Source organism: Melopsittacus undulatus, chromosome 16 (assembly GCF_012275295.1).
Source record: "Melopsittacus undulatus isolate bMelUnd1 chromosome 16, bMelUnd1.mat.Z, whole genome shotgun sequence".
Lineage (NCBI taxonomy): Eukaryota > Metazoa > Chordata > Aves > Psittaciformes > Psittaculidae > Melopsittacus > Melopsittacus undulatus.
Genome location: NC_047542.1, coordinates 187,338 through 211,199, shown reverse-complemented (window position 1 = coordinate 211,199; position 23,862 = coordinate 187,338). Strand labels below are relative to the sequence as shown.

At 44.2% G+C, this 23,862-nt stretch overlaps 1 protein-coding gene across 2 annotated transcripts in view; it reads right to left on the bottom strand.

The window, feature by feature from the left end:
- Positions 1 to 980: 980 nt before the first annotated feature.
- The window catches only part of CEPT1 (choline/ethanolamine phosphotransferase 1), a 30,784-nt gene continuing 7,902 nt past the window's right edge, over positions 981 to 23,862 (bottom strand). For both annotated transcript variants that reach the window (XM_005140808.4, XM_034069853.1), the window contains exons 5-9: positions 9,655 to 9,739; positions 4,868 to 4,999; positions 3,905 to 4,063; positions 2,474 to 2,599; positions 981 to 1,791 (exon numbers count right to left, since the gene is read on the bottom strand). In XM_005140808.4, coding sequence (XP_005140865.3) covers positions 1,675 to 1,791; positions 2,474 to 2,599; positions 3,905 to 4,063; positions 4,868 to 4,999; positions 9,655 to 9,739 — 619 coding nt within the window. In that variant the 3' untranslated portion in view covers positions 981 to 1,674. The remainder of the gene's footprint in view (positions 1,792 to 2,473; positions 2,600 to 3,904; positions 4,064 to 4,867; positions 5,000 to 9,654; positions 9,740 to 23,862) is intronic.

Genomic DNA, 23,862 nt, shown 5'->3' with positions numbered 1-23,862 from the left:
TTCCACTTCTTGAGCACATTTTCTAACCATTCGTGTATCACAGGAAATACACATCACCGCTTCCTGGCCAAGGGGGGGTTTTATTTATTGCTGTTGGGGTTTATTGGTTTAAGAAAGCTGCACTTAATTCCCTCCAAGAAGAAACCCATGCAGGTGTCTTCAGGTACTGCCGTGACTCTAGGTTCCCAGTAGACACAGGCATTATCTGACCACCTTGAGATGCTTCATGCTCAGAGGGCTAGGATTTCAACCAGCAGCTTCCTAGCATTCCCCACCCAAAACAGCCATGGCAGATCCTGCTCTGGAGACATTCCCTTTGTCCTGTACAGTGAGCCTAGGCACTCTCTTCAGGGGCTGAAGCTTCCTGCAGTGCCAGGGCCTGTGGCACATACTGCAGCACTTCACTACTGTGCAGTTAAACTCTCCATTAAATCTAAGTTAGCACCCCTGATGCAGTTCATAGAATTACTGTATGGATTGAACTGGAAGGGACCTTAAAACTCATCCTCTTCCAACCCCCTGCCATGGGCAAGAACACCTTCCACTAGAGCAGGTTGCTCCAAGCCCCATCCAACCTGGCCTTGAACACTGCCAGGGCCAGGCAAACCCACATGGCACATAACCACACATGGCAAGCACTGGAACAGCCCCACCACCGTGGGGATCAGTTGCTTAGCTCAGTTCACCCCCCTTAAAATGGTAGTAAAAGAGCTGCAAGAAAGCCCACCCCAAACTTACTGCACTACATAGCAGAGAAAGCTCTTGGAGATCCTGGAATGACAACACTAGACACCTCAAAGCATTAGAAAGTGGCTAAGTAACAGGCTGGGTTGTACTTCATCACTCCAAGTGAGACAGAGCAACACACACATGTGAAGACAACTCTTGCTCTCAGAATTCTTATTTATTAAGAGCAGAAAGGAAATTTTGCTGAAGTTCCATACATAAAAAAAGTAAACCGTAAAATTTGAGTCTTTCCACTGAAGAAAACTGAGCAGGAATTGGGCTTTTTAGATACTGTTTATTTAAAAAAATAAAATTGACAAAGATACCACACTATTTTGCACTCCTCATCCCTTGACTTGCAGAACCCTGTTCAACACGGCGTCCTCTGGCTTTACCAGCAACGCACAAGCAAAGGAACCACCTCAGTCTGGACTCAAGCCCTGAGAGCTGCTTCAGCTGCACAAGTAGTGAGATATCTCTGGTTTTACCAGCTCAGGTCTTTAGTAAATAAATTTCAAGTGGACACTAAACAAGTATTTCACTAAGAGATGATGAAATATTAAAATTAAAAGCAAGTCGTATTGCAGCTGTAATTCTACTACATTAGAAACGTCAGTTGTTGGGGATCCATTCACCATAGATAGATTAGTTTGTAATCAAGGTAATTACAAAGACAGAGCATCACTCCCTGCATGCTTCCCTGGGCTTTGAACCAAGAGTTGACTACATGTAGAGTTGACTAGGGTGTACTTGGAATTCACTCTCTCAGGCAGGAGACTAGTTAAGGAGTGTTACTGATAACAAAGAATAGAAGTTATACAACACTGATTATTATAAATGACTTTGTTCTTATCTGCTTTTTGCCTTAGTCTCCTATGAATCGTCACATCCTTTCATGTAGAAAACCAACTCTTTTTTTTAGTTCGCCTTCTGGTGACTCCCGGTTTCCTAATGGTGGTTAGAATGTGTGGAGGACTTGATTCGGAACACGTGGATGTGCAGATGGGCAGCAATCTGATTGCACACACTGACACAGTATCGGAGCAAATCAAAGAGAGAAAAGATCTGCCAAGGGAAAAGAATGACACATTGAAGTCTGTGTTTTCAGAGCACCTGCAGAATAAAAGCACTGGAGTCTCCTTTTCACAAAGTGAATCTCCAACTCTATAGCAGTAATCACTCGGGAAGAAAAGAGTTTCCAGGCATGCTGGGCTTGCTTCCAGCTTTGTAAGAACACAGACTTAATTCTGGAGTCAGAGAGGGGAAAACAGTTATAGTGGCTATACAGATACTGTGAAGTGCCCCATTAGCTCTGAATGGGGATAACCATACTGAAAATAGCCGTTTTATTAAAAGGTTAGCACTGCCTTTTGGTAGATAACACTTGAGTGCTTGCTAAGCACACAGGAGCTTAACTTCAGGTATTTTTATCTAAGGGGTTGTTAGTAATGACAGATGGACATGCCTCCAAGAGCTGAAGGCACAAAGCTACACTCCCTGCACATAATAAATTCCCTTGCTAACCAGACACAAACACAAATTCTCAAAATATCCTAGTCAAAGCTGGAGTATTTGCTACATTGCTATAAACTGTTTGAATTATACACCAAACCAAGCACGTTTACTTCTTAGCATCAAGTCTATTTAAAATGAACCAGTAAAGTAGGTTTCCATCACCCTCTAGGGTCAGGCAGACTCAAGCAGTGCAAACAGGGCTTGTGGTGACTGCTGACAATCCTGTACTCACCAGAGCAACCCAGAGTACAATGTACTCATCAATAAAGCTGTTAAAATACTGGTCCAGAAACAGCAGCGCTGGGCCTATGAATGCTGTGTCGTAGAGGTGCATCTCACTTTTGGTCATGTGGGCAACCTACATTAAACAGAAAAAGGAAGTGTAAGAAATAAATATACATCAGATAAGGTAGAATGACTTCAGACTACACAAAGCCAAAAAAGCCCAAAGTTCAAGCCACCTTACCAGAAGACATACAGTCATAGAATGGTTTGGGTTGGAAGGGACCTTAAAGCTCATCCAGTTCTAACCCTCTGTCACTGGGACACCTTCCATGAGAGCAGCTTGCTCCAAGCCCCATCCAACCTAACCTTGAACATTGCCAGGGATGGGGCATATCAAGTATTTCAGTAGTGGCAGCAATACTGTTTTAGCCATGAAAGTCTACAGCTGTATGGGAAGGCCTGCAGAGAAGCATCTTCTCAGAACAAAGAATGTAGCTACAGGAAACAACCTAAAATATTTTCCAGCCCATAAACTCTTCCTCCTGCCAGAAACAAAGCAGTGAAATGGGAGTAGACTGGGAAGTTTTAAGGTTCAGCTGAGCCTGGAAACAAAACCTGCTGCTGGATCTTCAAAACTCAGATGCTTGGTGTTCCTCTCCCTCCTGCTATCTGTTCCCATCCCATAAGGAGCACCACCTCTCTGGTGTGGCCTTCCCACACTCCCCCACATGCGCAGCAGACGTGCTACACCACATCCTCACTTGTACCAGCCCAACAGTTGATGTGACAAACGGATCTTGGTAAGAAATTAACTTTCTTCCATGATGAGTTACATCCAACACTGATCCAGTGCATGTGGCAAGGCAACACAGGCCTGCAGAACCAGGATGCAGGTTCAGTCTGTGGGGCAGCAGTTGTTTAATCCCTCATTCATTCTGTTCAACAGGGGCTCCTCTCATTCATCTGCCCCTTGGTACAAACCTGTTGTTAATTTTAGCCACTATTTCTCTCCAAGTTAAACCCTGAGCAACTGCTCCAAACCTCAGCAGCTCTGTCACCTTGTCTCCCCCCCTAAACGTTCCTCCCCTCTGCACGTGCATCCAAGGGGGGTTTCAGTTCCAGCCAGCTCATCATACATGTATGCAAATACACTGCAAAAGGGTGAATATACAGCAGGGAAAGGGGAAGAAACAGAACACAGGCAACTGTAAGCTGTGCTGCACTGATGTAGCCATAGCATTAGCTTGAGGTTTACCACTGCCCTTTCAAACAGAAGAAAGGCTCTGCTGCACCTCGAAGCTACTAAAACTAAGTAAAGCATGAGTATCTGCTTCGGTACACAAACAGAAGGCAGTTCTCACTGGGATAACCAGAGAACTTTCAACTCCACAAAAGGTTTTACTGCAAACAAGAAACTCAAGGGTTCTGGTGCACTTACCACTAGCTTGTTTGTTATCTTAGCAGATACAAAACCAAAAGTGAGTATATACAAGCAAGGATGCCTTTCGAAGAGCTGCACTGCAGATTTCTTGTAGATCATAGCAGCTAACGCAATCACTGACCCAATGTGAAGAAAAGGGGAAAGGACACTCGTTCCCTAGAGAGAGGGATTAAAAGCATTAGGTTAATAAAATGTACATGTTGCAGAGAAACCTCCGAGCCAAACACATGGTGAGCAACGGGGTGGGGTCTGATTAAAATCACATTAAAGACACGTCTTTTTGAGCACTAACAGGAACAAAGGGTGATGAAACTCAAGCGAGTGTCAGCTGAGAACGTGGTTCTGACACGTCACATCAGCCCTGGCTAACACTGTTAGCAAGGGCAGGAGAGCAAACTTGTGCAGCTTTGTCTGTGCCAGCCACAAAGCACTAAACCAGCCTGTTTGGTGGCAAATAATTATTAGGCTGGTAGAGAACTGCCTTTGGGAAAACTCCCAGGGCTCCAGGATCAAGCAGCACCTTCACAAACAGAAGGAGGTGCTTGTGCAGATGCCTCCACCTGCACCCCTTCACTGGCAGTATGACTACTGCAGATCTTTTCAAAGGCACAAAACTACAACCAATCCTCTTAAATTTCCTTCTGAATGCATTTTCACACCAGATTTTTCTATGAATGATTTGGGGGGAAGTGTATTTAGACAACCTGTTTCATGTGATCCATTCAAAAGCAAATATCAAAGTACCATGAGCACTTTTAAATACTCCAAAATGTTAAAACTCTTGACTCCTAAAGCTACTATTCTTACACAGACAATATTAACTTGTTTTTCCGAAGCCAAGCAAGGAAATGAAAGTAAAACATTTCATATGTAGGAGGTATTATGTCAAATAACAACGCACAGCATGGCTGAAGAGCCTCAGTGTGCTGCAGAGTAACTAAGGCAGGACAAAGTACTTACTGCTATAGTGGATCCGTTTTTGCCAACTCCACCTGTGAAGATCACACCAAAGTAGTTTGTACAGGAGAATATGGTTCCTGCCACAGTACAGAGAGCTGGGAATATTTTCATCTGGATATTCAGTATTGGAATCTTAATGGAAGAGAGACAAGAAGTTAGGATACACACAAGGAAGCCAAACTGGGATTAATGCTTCGGGGGCACTCAAACACTCCACTTTCCAACACCAAGTTTGCTTTTCTTTCTCTGCTATGCAGAGATTTAAATTTCTAGAAGGGACAGAAATACGTGGTTTTTTTTCCCTAATAATCCTTCCATCAAGCTTTCCATAAAGCCAGACTTATTCCATAAAGCCAGACTTATCTTCAGTTACCTGAAAAGAGCCATCAAAAGCAGGGAAGGGGACAGACAACAAAAACTGGCTAGCTCAATCACCCAGCCAGCACATGGAGGAGAAATACAGCAATCGTGTTTCCTGAAGCTGGTTGTACAGCTCACAGCTGCAGCCCGAGAGCAAACTGAACAAAGCAAGAGCTATTGGAGGTGATGAAACAAAGTCCCTTAAACTGGATCCTATCTTGCAGGCAAGACAAGGGAAGCAAACAGACATCAGACAAGTTATCTCAGTCAGGAAGCCAGGGGAGCAGGCAATGAGGTTGCTAGAGACCTGGAAAATGAACACAGGCAGGAGTTCTCTCCATTACTTAACAGCAGTGTTTGAAGAAGAGGAGAAGCTACAAGTGAAGAAGGAAGAGTTCAAAGTAAACCACAGGAAATATGTTATGGAAGCAAGTGTTTAGAGAGAACAACCCAAACCTTCCCAACTCTATACAACTACTAAAGGTCCATGGGCACTCAATTCAGGAACTGGAGTTCAGCAACTCAAACTGAAGAAACACATTTTGCTCCCCAACAGCAAGGGGAGCAACTACATACAGGAGCCCAAGTGAGGTCAAGTTGTTGCTATTTCTCTTCAAATACACTCTCAGTGTAGCTTTTGGCAGGTAAAGATCACAAGTTCTTTATTGCATTCAATAATAACCTGTCTTTTCAGGGCACAAAGAGGGCCAGCTTTAACCTTGCTCTTAGGCAGCCTACAGACCACCTCCCCGAATCACTGCCCTTGCAGGCTTCTGCCTGGCAGTTTTGGGACACTTGGACGTGTTTCCCCTTGCTCAGGCTGCACTGTTATATCAGAAAACCTCTTCTGAAAGATAGTAAAGGAAGAATAATGACAAATGAACAGGAGGCCACACTGCCACAGAGGGCAATCATTCACTGTGCCTTGTAAAGGTCTCTCAGTTTTACAAAGGAAGGTACCTGTGCTGCCCTCTGCTTCACAAACAGTGCTTGGGCATTTCCTTAAAGAAAGGGGTGATTTTGCTCTTCTACAGGAAGAACACCACAATGTCAAGCTTCAGAGAGGAGTCAGAAGACATTAAGCTTGGCATTTCCCAAAGACAAAGGGGAGTTTGCTGGGAAAAGCACCCTGTGAACTCCCAACTACTACTAACACACCTGAGAATGATGCTCAGAAAGGCAGAATCACCAGCAAATCCCAACCTGGATGTGACCAACACTCTTCTAATTTATGGTTTATTAACACTCTCCCCTTTTTGTTCCTACTGAGAGCTCCACCAGTGATGGGGTTTAGACTGCGCTTATCCAGCAGAAATAATGGGAAACAAAGTTCCATACAGAAATGGGCAGAGGAAAGTGAAAAGGAAGCATTAACAAGTCCAGCATCTGCTAAATTGCTCTGTATACAAGATGGAAGCAGCAAGGCCAAAAGTTGGAAGCAGTAAAGGCAGGAATGTATCATGGAGAGAAAAATAAGCATAATCTGAGTAGACAGAGTGAGGGAAATCCACCTACAAAACAGCACTGCAGCCCCTGACTTAAGGGGACACTGCAAGGCAAACCACAAGACCTCCTTGTCTGGTATTCCATATGTCATTACAGTCCATACAATTATTCCACCCTTCCTGGTGACTGCAGGGGTTCCACCAGCAGACAGATGCCTGGAGAACTTCACAAGGCCACGTCAGTAATGCAGAAGAGTATCACAAGCCAAGCCTTCAGCAGGCAGATGATGCACCCTGTTAAAGCCTTTGAAGTTGATTACAAGGGAAAAGGCACACTGCACAGAAAGCTTCTGACCACAGGTACAGCCTGGTAAAGGGAGCATCCCAAATTCTGTCTGGGAACAAGGCATGCATGTTAATAAAAGCAAGTGGCAGCAGGCAAAGAATGGACTAACAAGAACTTGCCAGAGCCTGGATTAAAGCAAGTCTGGAATCATTCACCAGGAAACTCATGCCAGGCCTCCAGACCAGATGCCATCCGTTTTGTGCAGCACAAAATGGTACCGAGGAAAATACATATCATCAGGAAACAGTGAGGAAAAGAGCACAGTGAAGTGCTCATGAAAGCAGCAGTCAAAAGCATGTAAGAGACTTCACATCCATAAGGAGACACAGCAGACTCCTCCCTCCAGGAACTCCTCTTGGCCTGCTCAGGGTCCTGAACACCACAAGCAGATGGAATGTTCTGGGGGTCCTTCTGACAAGGCTGCTCTCAGCTGCAGTTTGGAGCTGTACATATGCATGCTTCAGTCTCATCTGCAAGAGGAACAGCAAAACCAGGGCCAAACCCAAGCTCACTTAATATTCATGAAGTGTTTATGCTTTTAAAGCTGCTGGTCTGGAATAAGCTTGAGTGATTGCAGCATTTTTCTCACTTCAAACAGAAAAACCCCTCTGTGTAATCAATGCATCAGACAAGCTGCACCTACACTTGCTCACTTTACTCAGTTTCCAATTGAGGATCGCAGCTGCAGCCATACTCACCATCCAGAGACATCACCCAGCTCCAGGGGTGTGCAGACTGCATTTAAACACCCTTTAAAGAGACTCTACACTGGCAAGAAGCAGGAAGCCAGAACAGATACACACCAGGTCATAGGGAAAAGGAAAGCTGATGAAAGCAACTGACAAAACACAGTTTGCAGCCCGTTTAGGTTGTTTTGCTTTTCACCTGTTAGCATAGGAAAGTGGAATGTTTGAGTAGCCAACCACATCTTATCCCATTATTCCCCCCCCCCATAGAACCAGATCAAAAGTATCAAACCATCAATTTGCTATTACATCAAATATGAAAGGATTGAGGAGGGGTTGGGGGATGCATTTTGCTCTGCAAGTAGTAAATAACATTTCTCTCTCAATAAACACAAAATCTGCCCCGTGGAATGACAAAGGAAAATATCCAATTATGGGCAATACCTCCATGAACCAACAGAACTTCAGACCAGTTTAATCTTTAGGGAGCTGACAGCCAAATGCTGCCACAACCCAGAGCTAGATGACAAGATCTTGCTGAAAAGGGTTGTGCAACTGGCTATTTCAAGGGGTGACTTAGGTTGTTAGATACCACAAGGAACAATTTCTAAGCTCACATCAACACCATCTTGCACTGAATTATGCCAGAGGTTGCTGTGGCACCATTTCCCCCCCACTCCCTCTTTTATTCAAAAGGGAAAAAGGAAACTGAGCACATGGATTGGGAAATCCCTATTTGTCATGCAGAATAAGACACATTTGGCACTGCTAAACTGATTTGTAGCCTCATTTATTATAGAGCTTAGCCTTAGTTCTATCCTCATTCTCTTCAGATGGTATTTACTCTGCAGTTCACACAATTAATTGAGGGGGGTGTATTTTTTAAGCCTGAAGCACACGTAGCAAAATCAGGATAGCCAAAGTTAGCTCCTTTTCCCAGATATTCCCAGTGTTAGAGAGTTCATTTCTCCGGTTATATGAAGCAGATTAGAAATTCACCCATTTGGGGTGACACATTTCAGTAATTTTGGACCATCTCTTGGCTTTAGTGCAAATCAAGATTGCTTTCTCCACCTTAATGATGTTTCAAGCACACAAAAAGATCAGTGCAGAGGAAGAAAAACCTTCCAGGAAATCAGTGCTTTAGGTGTTACTTCCAGAATTAGCATTTTTGTTCCTATTTCTGTATGCATATATTTTTCTCTGGCCAATTTTGATAGCCCAATGTGGCTTCTGTAATGCAAAGGCAATTTAGACAGCCCATACGCTGCCTCCTGACCTGGGCTGGTGAGCCTATATAACACCTACAGGATCTATATGCAGCCAGCCCAGGATGAGCTTATTTAACTGGAGTGACGGAGTGGGTTGGAAGGGACTTTGGAGCTAAACCAGCTCCAACCCCTGCCACAGGCAGGGACCCCTTCCACTGGAGCAGCTGCTCCAAGCCCCTGTGTCCAACCTGGCCTTGAGCACTGCCAGGGATGGGGCAGCCACAGCTTCTCTGGGCACCCTGTGCCAGCGCCATCTTTTCTTCTCCATACAGATACAAGTTATCAGCCACAATCAAGCCAAATTCTCTATTGATGGTTACCAGCTGCTCTCCAAAAGCTTTCCCCATAGCCTCAATCCAATTTAGTGCTCTTCCTGCATACTAGTACTTTGATATTCACTCCAGTTCTGGCCAGCTCTGTCAAGGGAAATGGGATATCACTGAAGGTACATTGAAGTTTGTGCAACATCTGAGAGTTTTCCATCTGCAAACACAAGCTACAGAATAATAACTTGGTTTAATAACTCTGGTAAAACCAGAATGCAGTTCTTGCTGTGTGACCTGTACTCAAGGATGTACATTGCCGTGGTCCCCTCACACCTTCAGCTACATGCAGGCAGCTCTTCCAGATGCTTAAGAGATTATTCAAGAGGATAAAACAAGAACATGAACAAAATTACCAGAGATTGCCAAAAAGGTGGTCCTCCAATCACTGCCAGCAAATGCATGATTATTATGAAGATTTGTACTTCAGTCACATCAATTCTGATTAGGTAGAAAAAGCCAAAAAAAAGGCAAAATTATTCAAAGCCATTTCAAGGCAGTTATTTGCAAGCTCAGCAGCTCTGCTCTGTCATGCATGGTAGAAACCCTCCAAAGTGAGGAGGAAATCAAGAGACAACATTTAGAGATACTTTCAAATGTAAAATTCCGTTCCAGTTTTATTGCTCCACTCAAGAGCCACATTTGTTTGTTTGATTTCACAGTGCAATAAAAACCCCATTTTGCCCAAAGGAGTAATTGGAACTTAGAAGTGACCACTGCTGGGAGCAGAAATCAATACTCGGTTTTAACCTTACCCACCGAAAAAAGAGAACTTATTTCAGGTGCTAAAACTCAAGAGAGAGATTTTTAACCCTTATTATAGCCCTTTCCCTACTTTTTAATATAAATATTCCCTCTGAATAGCATCAAATCTTACAAAAAAGCACAAATCCCCAAAGAGTTGATGCAAATACAAAAGGTACATTGAGCTGCGCTGCTAAAGATGACACAGTTCAGTCTCCAGCATGCAGCAAGGAAAGAAACCAGCTCTGGTGCTGGCACAGCCAGTGTGGTTTGTAGAAGAGCAAGAAGGAAAGAAACTTTGTTTGGAAGGGCATGTAAAAGACTTGGAGCCAGCAAGAGGAAAAAGCAGCTAAAATCCAACCCACGGATAGAAGTAAAGAAAACCAGAAGTGAAGCAGAAAGGATGCACTTGCTGATGTTATATATGAGGCTATAGAATACTATTCCATACCAGAGTACTGGGTCAAAATTAATCCTTCAATCAGTTTGAAATACTTATAGCCTATTCCCCATCTCTAGTGATACAGCTCTACAGCATCTTGCAAATACACACTTTACTCACACAAAACCACTGCTCATATTATCCACTGCACAGGCATTAGGGAGTAATAGTCCAGCATTGGGTTTTGTTTGCCTTATATGAGCTACAAGGCCATATAATTAAGTTTAAGATCAGATCAATGTGCTACCTCAAATTCTCTCTCCAGCCCTTGCTCCAGGTTTGCAGTGGATCCTCTCATGAGGGAATCTCATTCTGGCCAAACTATAATCATGTTTCAGCAGCAGATCAATAAGCACAAGGGATAATGATGAGGCTGCAGCTAATTCCCATGTAGAACATGCCCCAGAGCATAGGAGAGCAGAAGGACAACAGCATGTGGTGTTCATTGCAACCTGTTATCTTGCTATGGATGCTCTAAACATTGGCTGGTGCTTTCAGGAGGTTGGGAACACCCAGCACCCACCTCCACTGGGCAGCTTCACCTTTCCACCAGCCAAGAGACTTCCTGAACAGCTCCCCAGGAGCAGGATATGCATCTATGAAACAAAAAGCAGCTCTGCACATGGTGGCATTGCTGACAGCAGGCAAACTGGAGATGGGGCAGCCAAGCCTGAGTATCATCACTGTGATCTACCACTGCTCCCTCCCTTGTGAAGTATATAAGCAGTGAAGCAACAAAGGGGAGAATAAGGGACAAAGAAGGTAGGAGAGCAGCAACCCAGACTCTTAACATGTAACAGGAATGTTTAGCCAGAGTTGTCAGAGGAGATCTAGAGAAGATTCCAGTAAGACAAGTTCCTTTAGGTATCTTTCCTTTCCACTACACCAAACCTCAAGATACGAGATGCATAGGAAAACCTTGAGGGTCTTCCTCTATTCTGAGCTTTCAATGAGAACCTTGTGGCAATCGGAGGGACAAAATTTACTGCCACAAAGATGAAAACCTCATCTCTTCAATCCTCCTCCAAACAAATGAAGCCATTGAGCCACCTTGAAAGGCAAAGTAAAACTGCTCAGCCATGCAAGGAGAGACGCACACAGACCCTCTTTTGGAGTCCACATGGAAGTGTGTTTTCAGTGTGTCCAAGCAAGGAAGGGCTGAAGCAGCTCCATGAACCCACACAGGCTAAAGAGGAACGTGTTTTAGCCAGTTCCACTGCTTCTGTCAATGACCTAAAAGAATATAAAACAACTAAGAAAGTTCACAGAAAGAGTGACTAATAGCTAACAGGGGGAACTCATTTATAGCTGTCCTTGGACAGTAAAACAGGTTTCTTTTGGCAGCAGTAATCTTAAAGCAAAATAAAGTCCTCTACTGCAAAAAACCCTTTCAGATAATGGAAGACAAGGTGTTCTGTTCTTACACCAAACAGAGCCCAAGAAAATGCATGGAAGCAGTGCCTGGATTCAGGTTAGGAGGAGAGCATTAGCTTCTTTACACAGCCGTGGTACCACCTTTGCTCCACTGCCCACAGCTCCATCCTCCCAGCACCAATAAAATGCCATCAGGCAGCTGGGAAGGGTTCAGCAATGAAGTGAAAGTGTTTGGTTAAAAAACTCCTCCCTGACTTATATTTGTTCTGCAACATGAGATTCCTATAATGAGGCTTAACTTCAATTCTACATAAAGGAAGATTCAACACCAAAGGGCTCCTTGAGACAGGAGACAAAAGCAAAATCAACTGAAGAGAAACTAACACCTAAACTATCAGCTAAATAAAGCATATGATCTTAAAAGCAAGGATGAAAAAGGGCTGGGAACATCCTATACTCATTAAAACCACCGCTAGACGACTTCAAAAGATGTGCTCGACTCCAGTAGAGCTCATGCCTGATGCTGGAATTACCCAGTGAAGGTTCTTTGCAGAAGTCAAGCAGCCACTACTTTGAAATCTAAGAATCTAGGAAAGCCAAAACGCAGCTTTTCAAAAGAGACCACAAAAGGGAACAACATTTGGAAACAGAAGTTGGGTGAAAGGGAGAAAAGGCATGCTGTTCCTCTATTTGTTTAAGTAGAGCTTAAAATAACTGAGCAGCTACAGCATAAACTGGACCAAATCCATGCTGCTGCTAAAAGGAGCAATCGTCACCACTGGAGAAGTCACCACCTTCTCCCCCAAAAATGCCTGCTTAGTCCCACTTCTCCTCATGCCAGCACCACAAGCCCATGCCATCAGCTGGATACTGCCTTAGCTAGACTGACCCAGCCAAATAAAGAAGAAAGAGGAAGGTTCCTGTCCCAGTTTCTGGCATATCACCTTTCCTTCTCCTTTTTGTGTGGGCTCAGGAATGACGCAAGCCCAAAGGTGAGGGCAATGGAAGGTCTGAACAAAGCTGTGCTGAGTCAAAGTGACTGTGCAAGTACAGAGCGCCCAGACAGGGAGAAAGAGAAGGACTACATGGGAACGAGTTAAGGCTTCTGAATGCGACACAGGCAGACTGCTACCAGCCTTCAAAGTCCTAAACAGCCCTCACACTGTAATATGGTAATATAAGTGAAAGAAGGCAATTAGGAAACAAAGCAACAGTGGTTTTGGCAACAAAGCAGAAGCAATGAAGGGCACTGCCTGGAAAGTGTCAACATGTCCTGCAGTTTAGAGAACATTCCTTGCTACTCTTTTAATGATTAACCTGTAGCTATAATTGCTTCAAGGTAAAATGTTCTGGTAGTAAAAAGATCCATAAATCACCTCAGTCACTGTATTGCTTTTAAACTCCAGTAGCACTGGGAAGGTGCCTCAGAAAATTAAAGACAAAAGCAAGGCTACAGAGAAAGTGGCTTAGCTCAGTTTGGATATAGAAGCCTTGACTGAAGCCTTTCTGTACTCCCTATGCTGACCTTTTGAGGAGTAATATATATATAGCTTGCTCCAGTGGCTAGGAAAGCTATTTGCAATGCAGGGTGATAACATTCCTGCTTAAATAATACATAAATAGCACTACGGGCTTTTCCACATCAAGCTTCGTTGCACACTGGAATGCCTCTTTCTACAATGAGGATGACAGACGATTTACCAATCAGGAGAAGGAACATCTTTCAGCTTCAATGCAAAAGACAGAAACCATGTGGAGAAAACCCCACAGCACTGGGAAACCCAAACTGGGGAAAGGCCTTTGACGCTGCAGACCTCCTCTTTTACAACAGCTGTACACCACCAGTAGCCTGGTACCATAAGCAGACCTGTAGGAAAGCAAACCCATGTCAGAGCAAGAAGGGATCAGCCTGATCAAAGTCTGATTCTATTGGTGTTTGTGTTTCTTTACTTATATAAACACCACAGTGGATATCCTAAGAGCAAAGGGATGCAAAGAGCCAGCAGTGTGAATTCTGCAGCTCCAGTAAGGGGGGGTGGGTTCTTAAAGGGATATTTTCAGCCATCACTTGAGCCACACTTCCCCAACCTGACAGTTTTCTGCCTGACGTTTCCTGACGAATTGAGTCACATCAGCATTGCCCAGTTTCTGCTGCTCGGCTGATGCAGCAACACAGCGCAGGATATGCAGCAGATCCCTACCACCTATGAAACAAACACAGTGAAAGAAGCCGCTTCCCCTGAGACATGCCCACACTGCAATAGATGGACATGATGTTATTGTACCAGCTCTTCAGACACAAAGCAGTCTAGTTCCAAAGATCAAATAAACCAGGGAGGTTTTCATCTGCTGGAAAATAAACAGAAGACCCTAAGGTCACCAGGAACATCCAGGCAAGGAACTGAAGAACAAAGCTCAGACACTGAAGACAAAGCACAAAGAAGCCAGACTCAATGTTTTAGCAAACTAAGAGTGTCAAGACAGAACATCCGATGGCAAGGCTGGGAGAAACACTGAAAATGACCCTGAAAAGCACTGATTCTGCAGCAAACTGATGTTAGGAAGAAATAACAAGCAGCAGCTCTGCAGAGCTGAAGACAGCAAAGCAGGGACGAGGGCGAGCAATGGTGACATTGTGCCAGCTGCCTTTGGGAACTGAGGGTGTAAACAAGACTCTCCAAGTGGTTTAATTCGGATAAAATCAGGGAAGCATAAAAATTGGGAGCTTTAAAATCCACATTTCATCCCTTGCTGCCTGTCTGCCTGAGCTCACCAGAGAGCAGAATGGCTCCAGAGGTCCAGGAGACATCCTCCTCTTGCAGCAAGGCTGCTGTGGGTTTTACTGCACATAGAGCACACATTTTGCTCTCTGAACCTACCCTTCCTTGTCACAACAAGCTTGAACACCGATCACTTGCTGGTTCTCAGACAACTGTAGTTTTCTGATGTAACAGATTACCAGGAACTTCTTTCTTTCTCAGAGAAGCCTGAGTGCTCTCCAGATTCAATCATAAATGCTTTTATTTGCAATTTCTCCATATGGTTGTGCTCAGCTCCATTGAAACTGCTTAATTCTGGTCCCTGAAAGAACACCAAAATGGGAGGCAGAACACAAGTCACATTCCAGCAGCACAAGTACTAAAGGGTGACACTGCAGATCGGCAGCAGCAGGGAGGCAGGGCTGAAGCTCTTTAACTTGAAATGGGTGTGGAATTCTAGAGTAAACCTGTCTTAACTTGATTCCCATAACTGTATTTTCAGGTTCTTTGAAATGGTTCCTGCATAGGCTAAAGGCATAAGCAAACTTCAATCACAATTTAAGAACGTTTTTCCCCCTGCTTGATGACTAAAAAGCCAAACTGCCCAGCACAAGGTGTAACTGCAGCGCAGGATTTGAAGCTCTTTTGTTTGCTCGTGTAGTGTTTTCAAGAGGGGGCTATATCATTATACCTTCTCATTACAAACCTGGGTCACGCTATCAGATGAAAAACAGCATGAATATTCATATCCTGTGGCTTACTCAGCTCAGAGACTGCAATGCTGACATCAAACTACCACCTGGGCTCAAACTGCATGAAACAAGCACGATGCTTTGTGTGCTCCGAGTGACTTCAAAGCAGTAGCATTCTCATTTATTAGCTAAGACTTAAAGATGCCTGGAGCTATCTGAAACTACAAGAATTTAAGATGATTAAGTCTATTCTGTACTTCAGTATGCCCAAAAACTGGGTAAAATCAGTGTGCACGAGGGGACTTGTCACAAGTGAACACTTGGCATTCGGCTACAAGGTGGTGTCTAAAGACATCACCACAACCTCTAGGTCATCTCTGCAGAGAATCCAAACTCCTCCTTCTCCTCCATTCCACTGCAATTTGTCCTCACCCATTTTAAACAACTCACTTTGATTACAGAATTCGAGTTGTTTCCCTCACATCATAATCGCTCCAAGGGGTGAGACTTTGGAAGTCTCTCAGTGTTTTGGCACTAAGGGATGTTTTTCCCCCCCGGGTGACTTCTTGGGCAGAGTCATCACGTTATCATAACAAGCTAAAATCTTGATGAAGCTCTTCCTTCCTTCCCATCACCCTGTGCTCCATCACCATTTCCTGACACCGACAGCTCCAGCCTTTCAGAGACTGTCAACAAAGTATTTAGAAGTTCTGCCTGCCTTCAGAGCACATCTGCCAGGACCTAGCTCACACCATCAGAGGCTGCCAATGGGTACCACACACAGAGTGATTCAGTAGATGGCTGATATTGCTGGGTCTAGAGCAGAGCTGGTAGTTAAGGATCCTTTTTAACAGCCTCACAGAATGCAATCAGCCAGGTTGGAAAAGACCTTTGAATTCATCCAGTCCAACCATTCCCAGCACTGCAAAGGCTATCACTAACCCATGGCACTGAGGCCTCATCTCCACGCTGTGTGAGCACTTACAGGGAAAGTGACTGCAGCCCTGCCCTGGGCAGCCTGTTCCAATGCCTGAGCACCCTATGGGGCAGGAATTGTTCCTCAGCTCCATCTAAACCTGCCCTGGTGCAGCTTGAGGCCGTTTCCTTTTGTCCCATCCCTTGTTCCTTGGGAGCAGAGGCCAGCCCCCTCCTCATGAAAGCAGAGGTTTTGCTGAAGTATTATATGAAACAGAAGAACATCACCACCTGCATCCCTGCAAGTTTAACAGAGGGCACGTAAAGAAACTACCAAAAAAGAACCATCATCTCAGTTTTATTTACAATCTGATGCCCTTCTAAGGCAGCTGTCAAAAACTTCCTCTTATATCCTCAAGTACCTCAAAGGAAACTCTTGGCTAATAATCCAGTAACTATGAGAAATATCAAGGAACCCAACTTTTAGTCATGCTACTTTATTTAGCGTGGCTGACCCAACCCATATAGACTGTATTAAAACAGCTGAAATGAGGAAGAGAAAGTCCTTTCCAAGGAGCAGTAAACCAGAGTGGAGAAGGATGTATTTAGCACAGCCATAAGGAAAAGCACTTTGAAAATACAGACAACCAGGAAATTAAGTGACTTAACAATGAAGCTACGAGTGCAGTTAAGTGACTGCATGGATGAAGTGGGAGAGCTCAGAACAGGCATTTTTAACCAGTGACTGGTGACTTTCAGCTCTTGCACAGTTTAGAGTTCCCTGAACTAACCAAGCAACTCTTTTTCTGGTGGGAAGGCATTTAAACAGCAGCAACAGAAAGGTTTATGCAGTTCCAACCAACTGGTTATCTGTTAGGTGAAGCTAAAACTGTGACAAAATAGAAATGGTTAAAGGAAGTTTTGCTGTTTTCCAGGCAGGTTTTGGCTTTTGTTTCCAAGTAAAACCTGACACATTCAAAAAGCTTCATTTTCAGATCAGATTTTTACTGCTTATTCACACTTTGCAAACATTTTTCCCCACCTTGTATTGAAGCACTTGTGAAATACCCTTAGAAAGATGCTTTTTACACGAACCCCTACATGCATGACAAAGGTGCTGCCTCTGCTTAGTCCATGCCATTGCTTGCCAGGGAGCATTAACGTTGGCTTTACCGTGTAGTTCCAGACCCAGGGCCCCACAGCTGCAGTGAGAAGCTGGATTGCTACTGTACAGAGCATTGACTCCGTAACATCAAATCTGGGTGAGGGAAAGAAAATTCACACAACAGTTTCCTGAGCACTTGGGTTAAGTGGAGCCATTAGGATGGATCTGCAGTCATGGCATAAAGAACAAACCCCAGGCAACCATTCAGACCAATAACAGTGAGATACATTCATAGGTATGTCAGAGGAAGGGAACTGACCATAAAAACTGAGGGTATTAATGAATTCAAACTATGGTGACCCACACAGCATTTACACATTTCAAATTCAATTTAGAGCTTCTGCAATTTACAGGTTTAAGTAATGCTCCAACACGAGGGCAAGCACCAACATCAGAGTATGCACGAGGAAACCAACTGAAATCACTTGCTCCGAGTCACAGCAAATAAAACCCATGATCAGACCCAATCCAGGACCTCTCATCTCCCTCCTACCTCCTCCTGCTCCTGTCTCTAAATGACAGTGAATATGTGAATTCTTTATCTCAATGTGCTATTGATTGGGCTTTGTAGAGCAGAAGAGTGCAGTTCAGTTTAGTTTGCCACCTCTGAGGGTAAGCAAGAGGTTATAGCCCCGTCCTCACACAGCTTCTTGGCAAATCATGCTGAAAGAAGTCAAGTGAGCTCTGGATCCTTTCTCAGGGGTAATGGAACTCCATTCTGTATAGATTTCTTTCTCACCCCTGACAAAAAGGAATGAAAGAACATGCTGTAGCAAACAGACCCACAATTGCTCTATATACTCCTTACAAAATGCTATATATCTGCATTTTACCATAACTAGAACATTTTAAAGTGTGACCAAATTCAACCTGTATCAGACCATCTCATGCAAATATTTCAGCCATCACAGCGCTGCTGTTTCTTGCAGTGTTTATAATACAAAGCTGGTGCAGAAGCACACAGACTGACATCCAGTAACCCACCAGCTGATTAAAAAGGTACATCAAAGCAGCAAGCTCTATTAGTGTGATTATGCTGAACTTTAAGTGCAGCGATGGTGCGCAGCTCAATGCCTGATAAGGGAACACTGAACTGCAGTCTGACAGCATTCCCAGTTTAATCATCACAGCAAGTAATACAGCCTGCAGTTAGAATGGCAGTATTTGCTATTTTAGAGTCATAGAATGGTTTGGGTTGGAAAGGACCTTAGATCATTCAATTCCAAAGCCCTGCCATGGGCAGGGACACCTCACACTACGCCATGTCACCCAAGGCTCTGTGTCCAATATGGCCTTGAACACTGTCAGGGATGAAGCATTTACTCTGGGCACCCTGTGCCAGTGCCTCAGCACCCTCACAGGGGTTCTTCCTTATATCCAACCTGAACTTCCTCTGTTCCAGTTTGAACCCATCACCCCTTGCCCAATCACTACAGTCCCTGAAGAAGAGCCCCTCTCCAGCATCATCATAGCCCCCTTCAGACAATGGAAGCTGCTCTGAGGTCTCCAAGCTGAACAGCCCCAATGTTCTCAGCCCATCTTCATACAGAAGGTGCTCCAGCCCCCTGATTATCATCATTCTGGGGAATGCAGGAAGAGAAAGTCTTATACACAAACTCAACTTTGGTACAGTACAAAGTCTTCTTTTTCCTGTATTACTCTTTTTTCCAAGTGATTATCTGGAATTCAGACATGGATTCATTTTTTTAACTGTTATTCAGGAAAGTTTCAGAGAGGGCCACTGACCTCGGCATGTGCTTAACTCTACTGAGATGCTGGCAGTCATACTGGAGTGACAAGTCTTACTTTGCATGCTGTCTGCTCTGCTGGGTCCCCTTGACAAGCTGGTGAGAGTCCTGAGCCAGTTATCACCCAACAGATTAGTTCCACATCCAGCACATGCTCCTGTCAGTGCTAATTTATGGGGCATATTCCATAGGCAATCTTTAAAAGGTTCTGTTTGATTAAACAAGCCATTAGACTTGACAGAGGCCACCAGTGCCTCACATTTGGGAGCTCAGAGACAGCTGCAGTTGGCTCTTGCCTCATCCAGAACGAGGAGCAGAAAGCACTGAACTCAGTTGAGAGATTTCCTGAGAGTGAACCAAGAACAACAGGAAACAGACACTTACAGTGGAGTCAGCTGAGTCAATCACTACCAATAGAGCTGATCCAATGCAGCTTCTCTTTAATACTGTGTGAAACTAAGGGGGGTGTTTATGTACCATCTTCCTCCTCCCCAACGTACAGAATTCCCTGCAGCAGTCCTGTGTAACAAGACATAGCAAAGAGGAAAACCACTCTTGCCTCAACAATAACAGAAGTTATGAGGCTGGAAAACTCAAGGGGATGCATCTACTATTTAATACTCTGTGTAGCAGCACTCTGGTCTAAGGAATGATGATCCTTCCATCTGCCTTATCCGTATCTACTAAGCATACAAGTGGGATTACTCAGGCTGGGCAATGAACTGTGAATCTGAGCATGAAACAAAGGATTGTTTTCTTAAGGGAACCACTGCAGCAAGAAAAGAATGTTCATCATCACAACACAAGAGAAAAGCCCAAGAGTCACATGCTGGAAGTCCAAATGCTTAGTTTGAATGGTTATTACAGAGTTTCATCTTAACTCATTCCAATCCAGCATTCACTTGGATATAGTGAAATACAGCTAGAGGAATAAAGCAAACTGTAGGGAACTGAGAACATGAATTAAAGCTGTTTCCAGCTACAGAAAATCCATGTTGGGGTAAAAATGATATTAAAAGTGAGCCATAAGCTTTTCTCCTTTTCTTGGTGTAATATACCTGTGATGACATGAGTTTTCCTTTTGATGCTCACTAACTTAGGTTAGGAGTTTCAGAGGTCAGACCACAGCCACATGCCTCACCTCATTATGCTGGAGCTCACTGGTTCAGAGTAAAAACATCTTCCACAGTGATAAAGGCAGAAAGATCAGCAGCAGCAGCATCTCTGCACATGATCACTGTGTCTTTGGTTTCAAACACTGTTAAGGGACTTGTGAGAGGGAAACGAGGAGGAGGATCATGATGTGGAAATCCCCCCCTCAGCATTTACATCAGCCCTCAGCAGTCTCAGCTGTATGTATTAACACTGGAGCAATACATATGTTCATACATATTTATGACACACACACCAAGCACTTCAGAAGTGCTGGCGGCTGGCAGTGAGGGCCTCAGCACCCAGAAAGCAGGTTGCAAGCAGCAAACTTAACACCTACCACAAGGATCCTTCAGCACATACTTCTTGCAAGTGTAGAGAAACCAGTCCCCCCCCGACATCCAGAGAGGTTCTACTGAGCTTCAAGTTTTCCTCTGCAAATAACCAAGGTGTTAAAAGTTCTTCAAGAACTGTTGGAAAACCTCACAAAATGGAAAGTTTTAAGCCCTGTAATCATAGGGATTACAGCCTTATCTCCTACCCTAGTCCTGAGATCTGTTCCCAAGAACTCCGTGTGCTAAACTGACTTGGAAGGCTTCCATCTCTGTATTTGGTTATCTGGTGTTAATTGCTTGTCCAAGTCATCACACTCCTTTTCTGCTCCCTGCTACAGAGGAAGGCTTCATTTGAGCTGTTTTCTGAAATACAGCCTCATTTCCTAATCTCTCCTTCATACCTCAGTGGTAGCACCAGCGGTAGGGCTCAAAACATGAACCACATTAACTTTCTTCCATCCTAAATCAACCCATTATCAAGGGGGCTCTTGCCTGTGCACAACTGCTGCAGTGTCACTGAACAAGAATGTTCCCCCAGATTCTCCAGCATTCCTCAGGAATGGCTGGTTTGTTAAACAGTTGAATTCTTTTGCTCTCTCTGGGGACTCTTTCTGAATCAGTGAAATAACAGTTTTAACTTCCCAGTTGTAGGAAAGCTGGTAAGAACTGATCCTTCCTCGCAGGGGTTGCTGATACGTCTCTATGAAGCATCCTTCTCATTGTGTCTGTATGTATTTCTACATCTATACATTTTACCATAAGCAACTTTTCATATTACAATTAAAAAAGGTTGGAATAAACCAGGTACTGCATTAACTCATAGAGAAGTGCTGGAGGCCATAGTGTAGCAACACCCTCACGTCTCTGGGTAGACTCTTGATGAATGCCCACTGGGTCTTTAAAAGATGATTTAGCACTTCCCCCCAGTGCAGCATGGCCAAGAGTACAAGGTCTCAACCTGTGCAGTGCCATGTGTCATGTCTCCCAACAGAACACTGAGGCTGCAATGCAGAGGCCAGCTCAGGTCCGACAGAGACTAATAGCTCCATCTTCACATCTAAGTAAGCTGGATTTGAGACAGCTCCTGCAGAGTCAGACTGTTTCTGCACTGACCTTGTGAGGCTGGATACAGCACTGAACCTGCATGAGCACAGCCAGCTCCTAATGCACTTCCTGAAGCCAGAACAGGGAGCAAGTGCAGCATGGAATCCACATGGAGTTTGGATCTGGAAGAACCAGAGCTAGCAATAACTGGGCTCCAGCCATCAGCAGGCAAACCCCTTGCAGGGTTTGGGCACTATATTCCCTAATGCTCTGGTTTCTATAGCATGTTCCAAAAATACCAGATCTGCTTCTACATGGGACACATGGGAGGCCAACAGGGCTTGACACTTTGATTTGTGATGCACAGAAGAAAGCTCATGTTTTCCAAACCAGAGCTGTCCCAGTCTTAACTGCACCCATACAGGACTAAGCCTGAAACAAAGCCCATCCTGTATTGCAGCCCAGTATGTTCACAACCCAGTTAAGCCAGTTGTTGTGCTGAAAACCAGGACAGCAGAACAAAGTCACTATTTGGACTGCTTCAACACTGAATGTTTTTCTGCCATTCAGAATCACTTGATTTCTTCAAACATGCAGCATATTCCTGCTCTTCCATGAGCCCATTCCCAGATCAACTGCTTGTTTTTAAATAAAACTTCTGCCCACAGCTCTATCCATGCTGTTCCCTATTGCCTTTCACTGCTGATGTTACTACAGTGACTTTTCCTTTAGCCAGCCCAACCTGCTCTCAGAAGCTTCCTGCTTCCTCACTGGGAATTTTTAAGCAATACTGACCTCTAGCTATTTTGCTGAGCTATTCAACCAACTCAAACTGCTTTCTGAAAAGGCTGCATCAGCCACCAAGACCTAATAGTATTCTATGATCATTTAAAGATGGAGCCAGATCACAGGATATTATCATCCCAAATGACTATTTACAATCATGAAGTAGTGCAGGGCAGCTCCCCACAGTTGTCACTGGGAAGAAAGAGGACCAGCACAGTTGATGCATTTAGTAATCTGGGCACAATTAAACCAAGTTTCCCTATTCCACCTGCAATATCCTATAGGAAGTCAGCAGAAGCCACCCCATTTCCCCCTCACTCAGGGTGAACACTCCTCCTCTGCAGTCAGGAGCCCAACACAAAGCACACTGCACAGCTTCATTGTCAAGTCTGGTAAAGCAACAGCAGATCCATCAGAGCTGTTCCACAACACACACTTCATTTCACACACTAATTTATCTTTTTGTTAAGACAATGGGCTCTCTCACAGCAAGCCAAGCTGGTGATACATGTAACTGCTCAAGTTTGAGCTCTGTGTAAGGAGGAAGATATCAATCTCCGCCTTTAGAGAGCTCTGCTGCTCTTTGAACCGTTTTCAATTTGCTTATTGAGTTGGTTGCTAATGAAATACAATTTCCTGGACATAATCTCATCACAAATATAGCAAGTGACAACCAGCTGTGTGTTCTCTCCTGCTTCTCTGCAAGGGAAAGCAGGACTGCAAGGCAAGGCAGGACTGCAATACTGTTACACTTCCTAAAACATCACTACTCTTACCAGCCCCCCTGGGTCGGGTTTTCAACACAGAGTTGCTACAAAGGATACACAGACAGGAAAAAGCAACTGTGCAGTAAAATCTTTCCAGCTCCTTTCAACAGCTCTCTCTGACTCCACTCATTTAGGAGTAAGGATACCCAAGCCTGTGTGCTCCAGTGAATGTGGAAGGGTAGGGGAAAAAAATAGATGTTTTTTTCAGTTTTATGATTGCTGAAATGAAACCTGCAGAGAAAAAACAGTTATCAAACAGCAAGAATCAGTTAACTGGAGAAATAAGCTCCGTTTCTATCATAGGCATGAGCATCGGCTTATGGCAGCCTATTAACCTTGTGACATGGGGCAAAAGGAGGAACAAATGTGTTTACTACACAGTGCTATCTGTTATCTAAAGTAATGATACACACATCTGCATGCTTATTGTCTTCTCCAAATTAGCTACATACTGATGGATCACCCCATTCTCACCACAGAAGACCACACAGAACAAGAGTATTTGCTACAAAATGCTGTCTCCACAACTGAAAGGCTCCTCACAAAAGCAAAAAGCAGAAGTTACAGTGAACACCAGGAATAATGGACACATTTCTCTGGGGCACAAGAACAATTTGGTTGGGTTCCATACCTGCATCTGT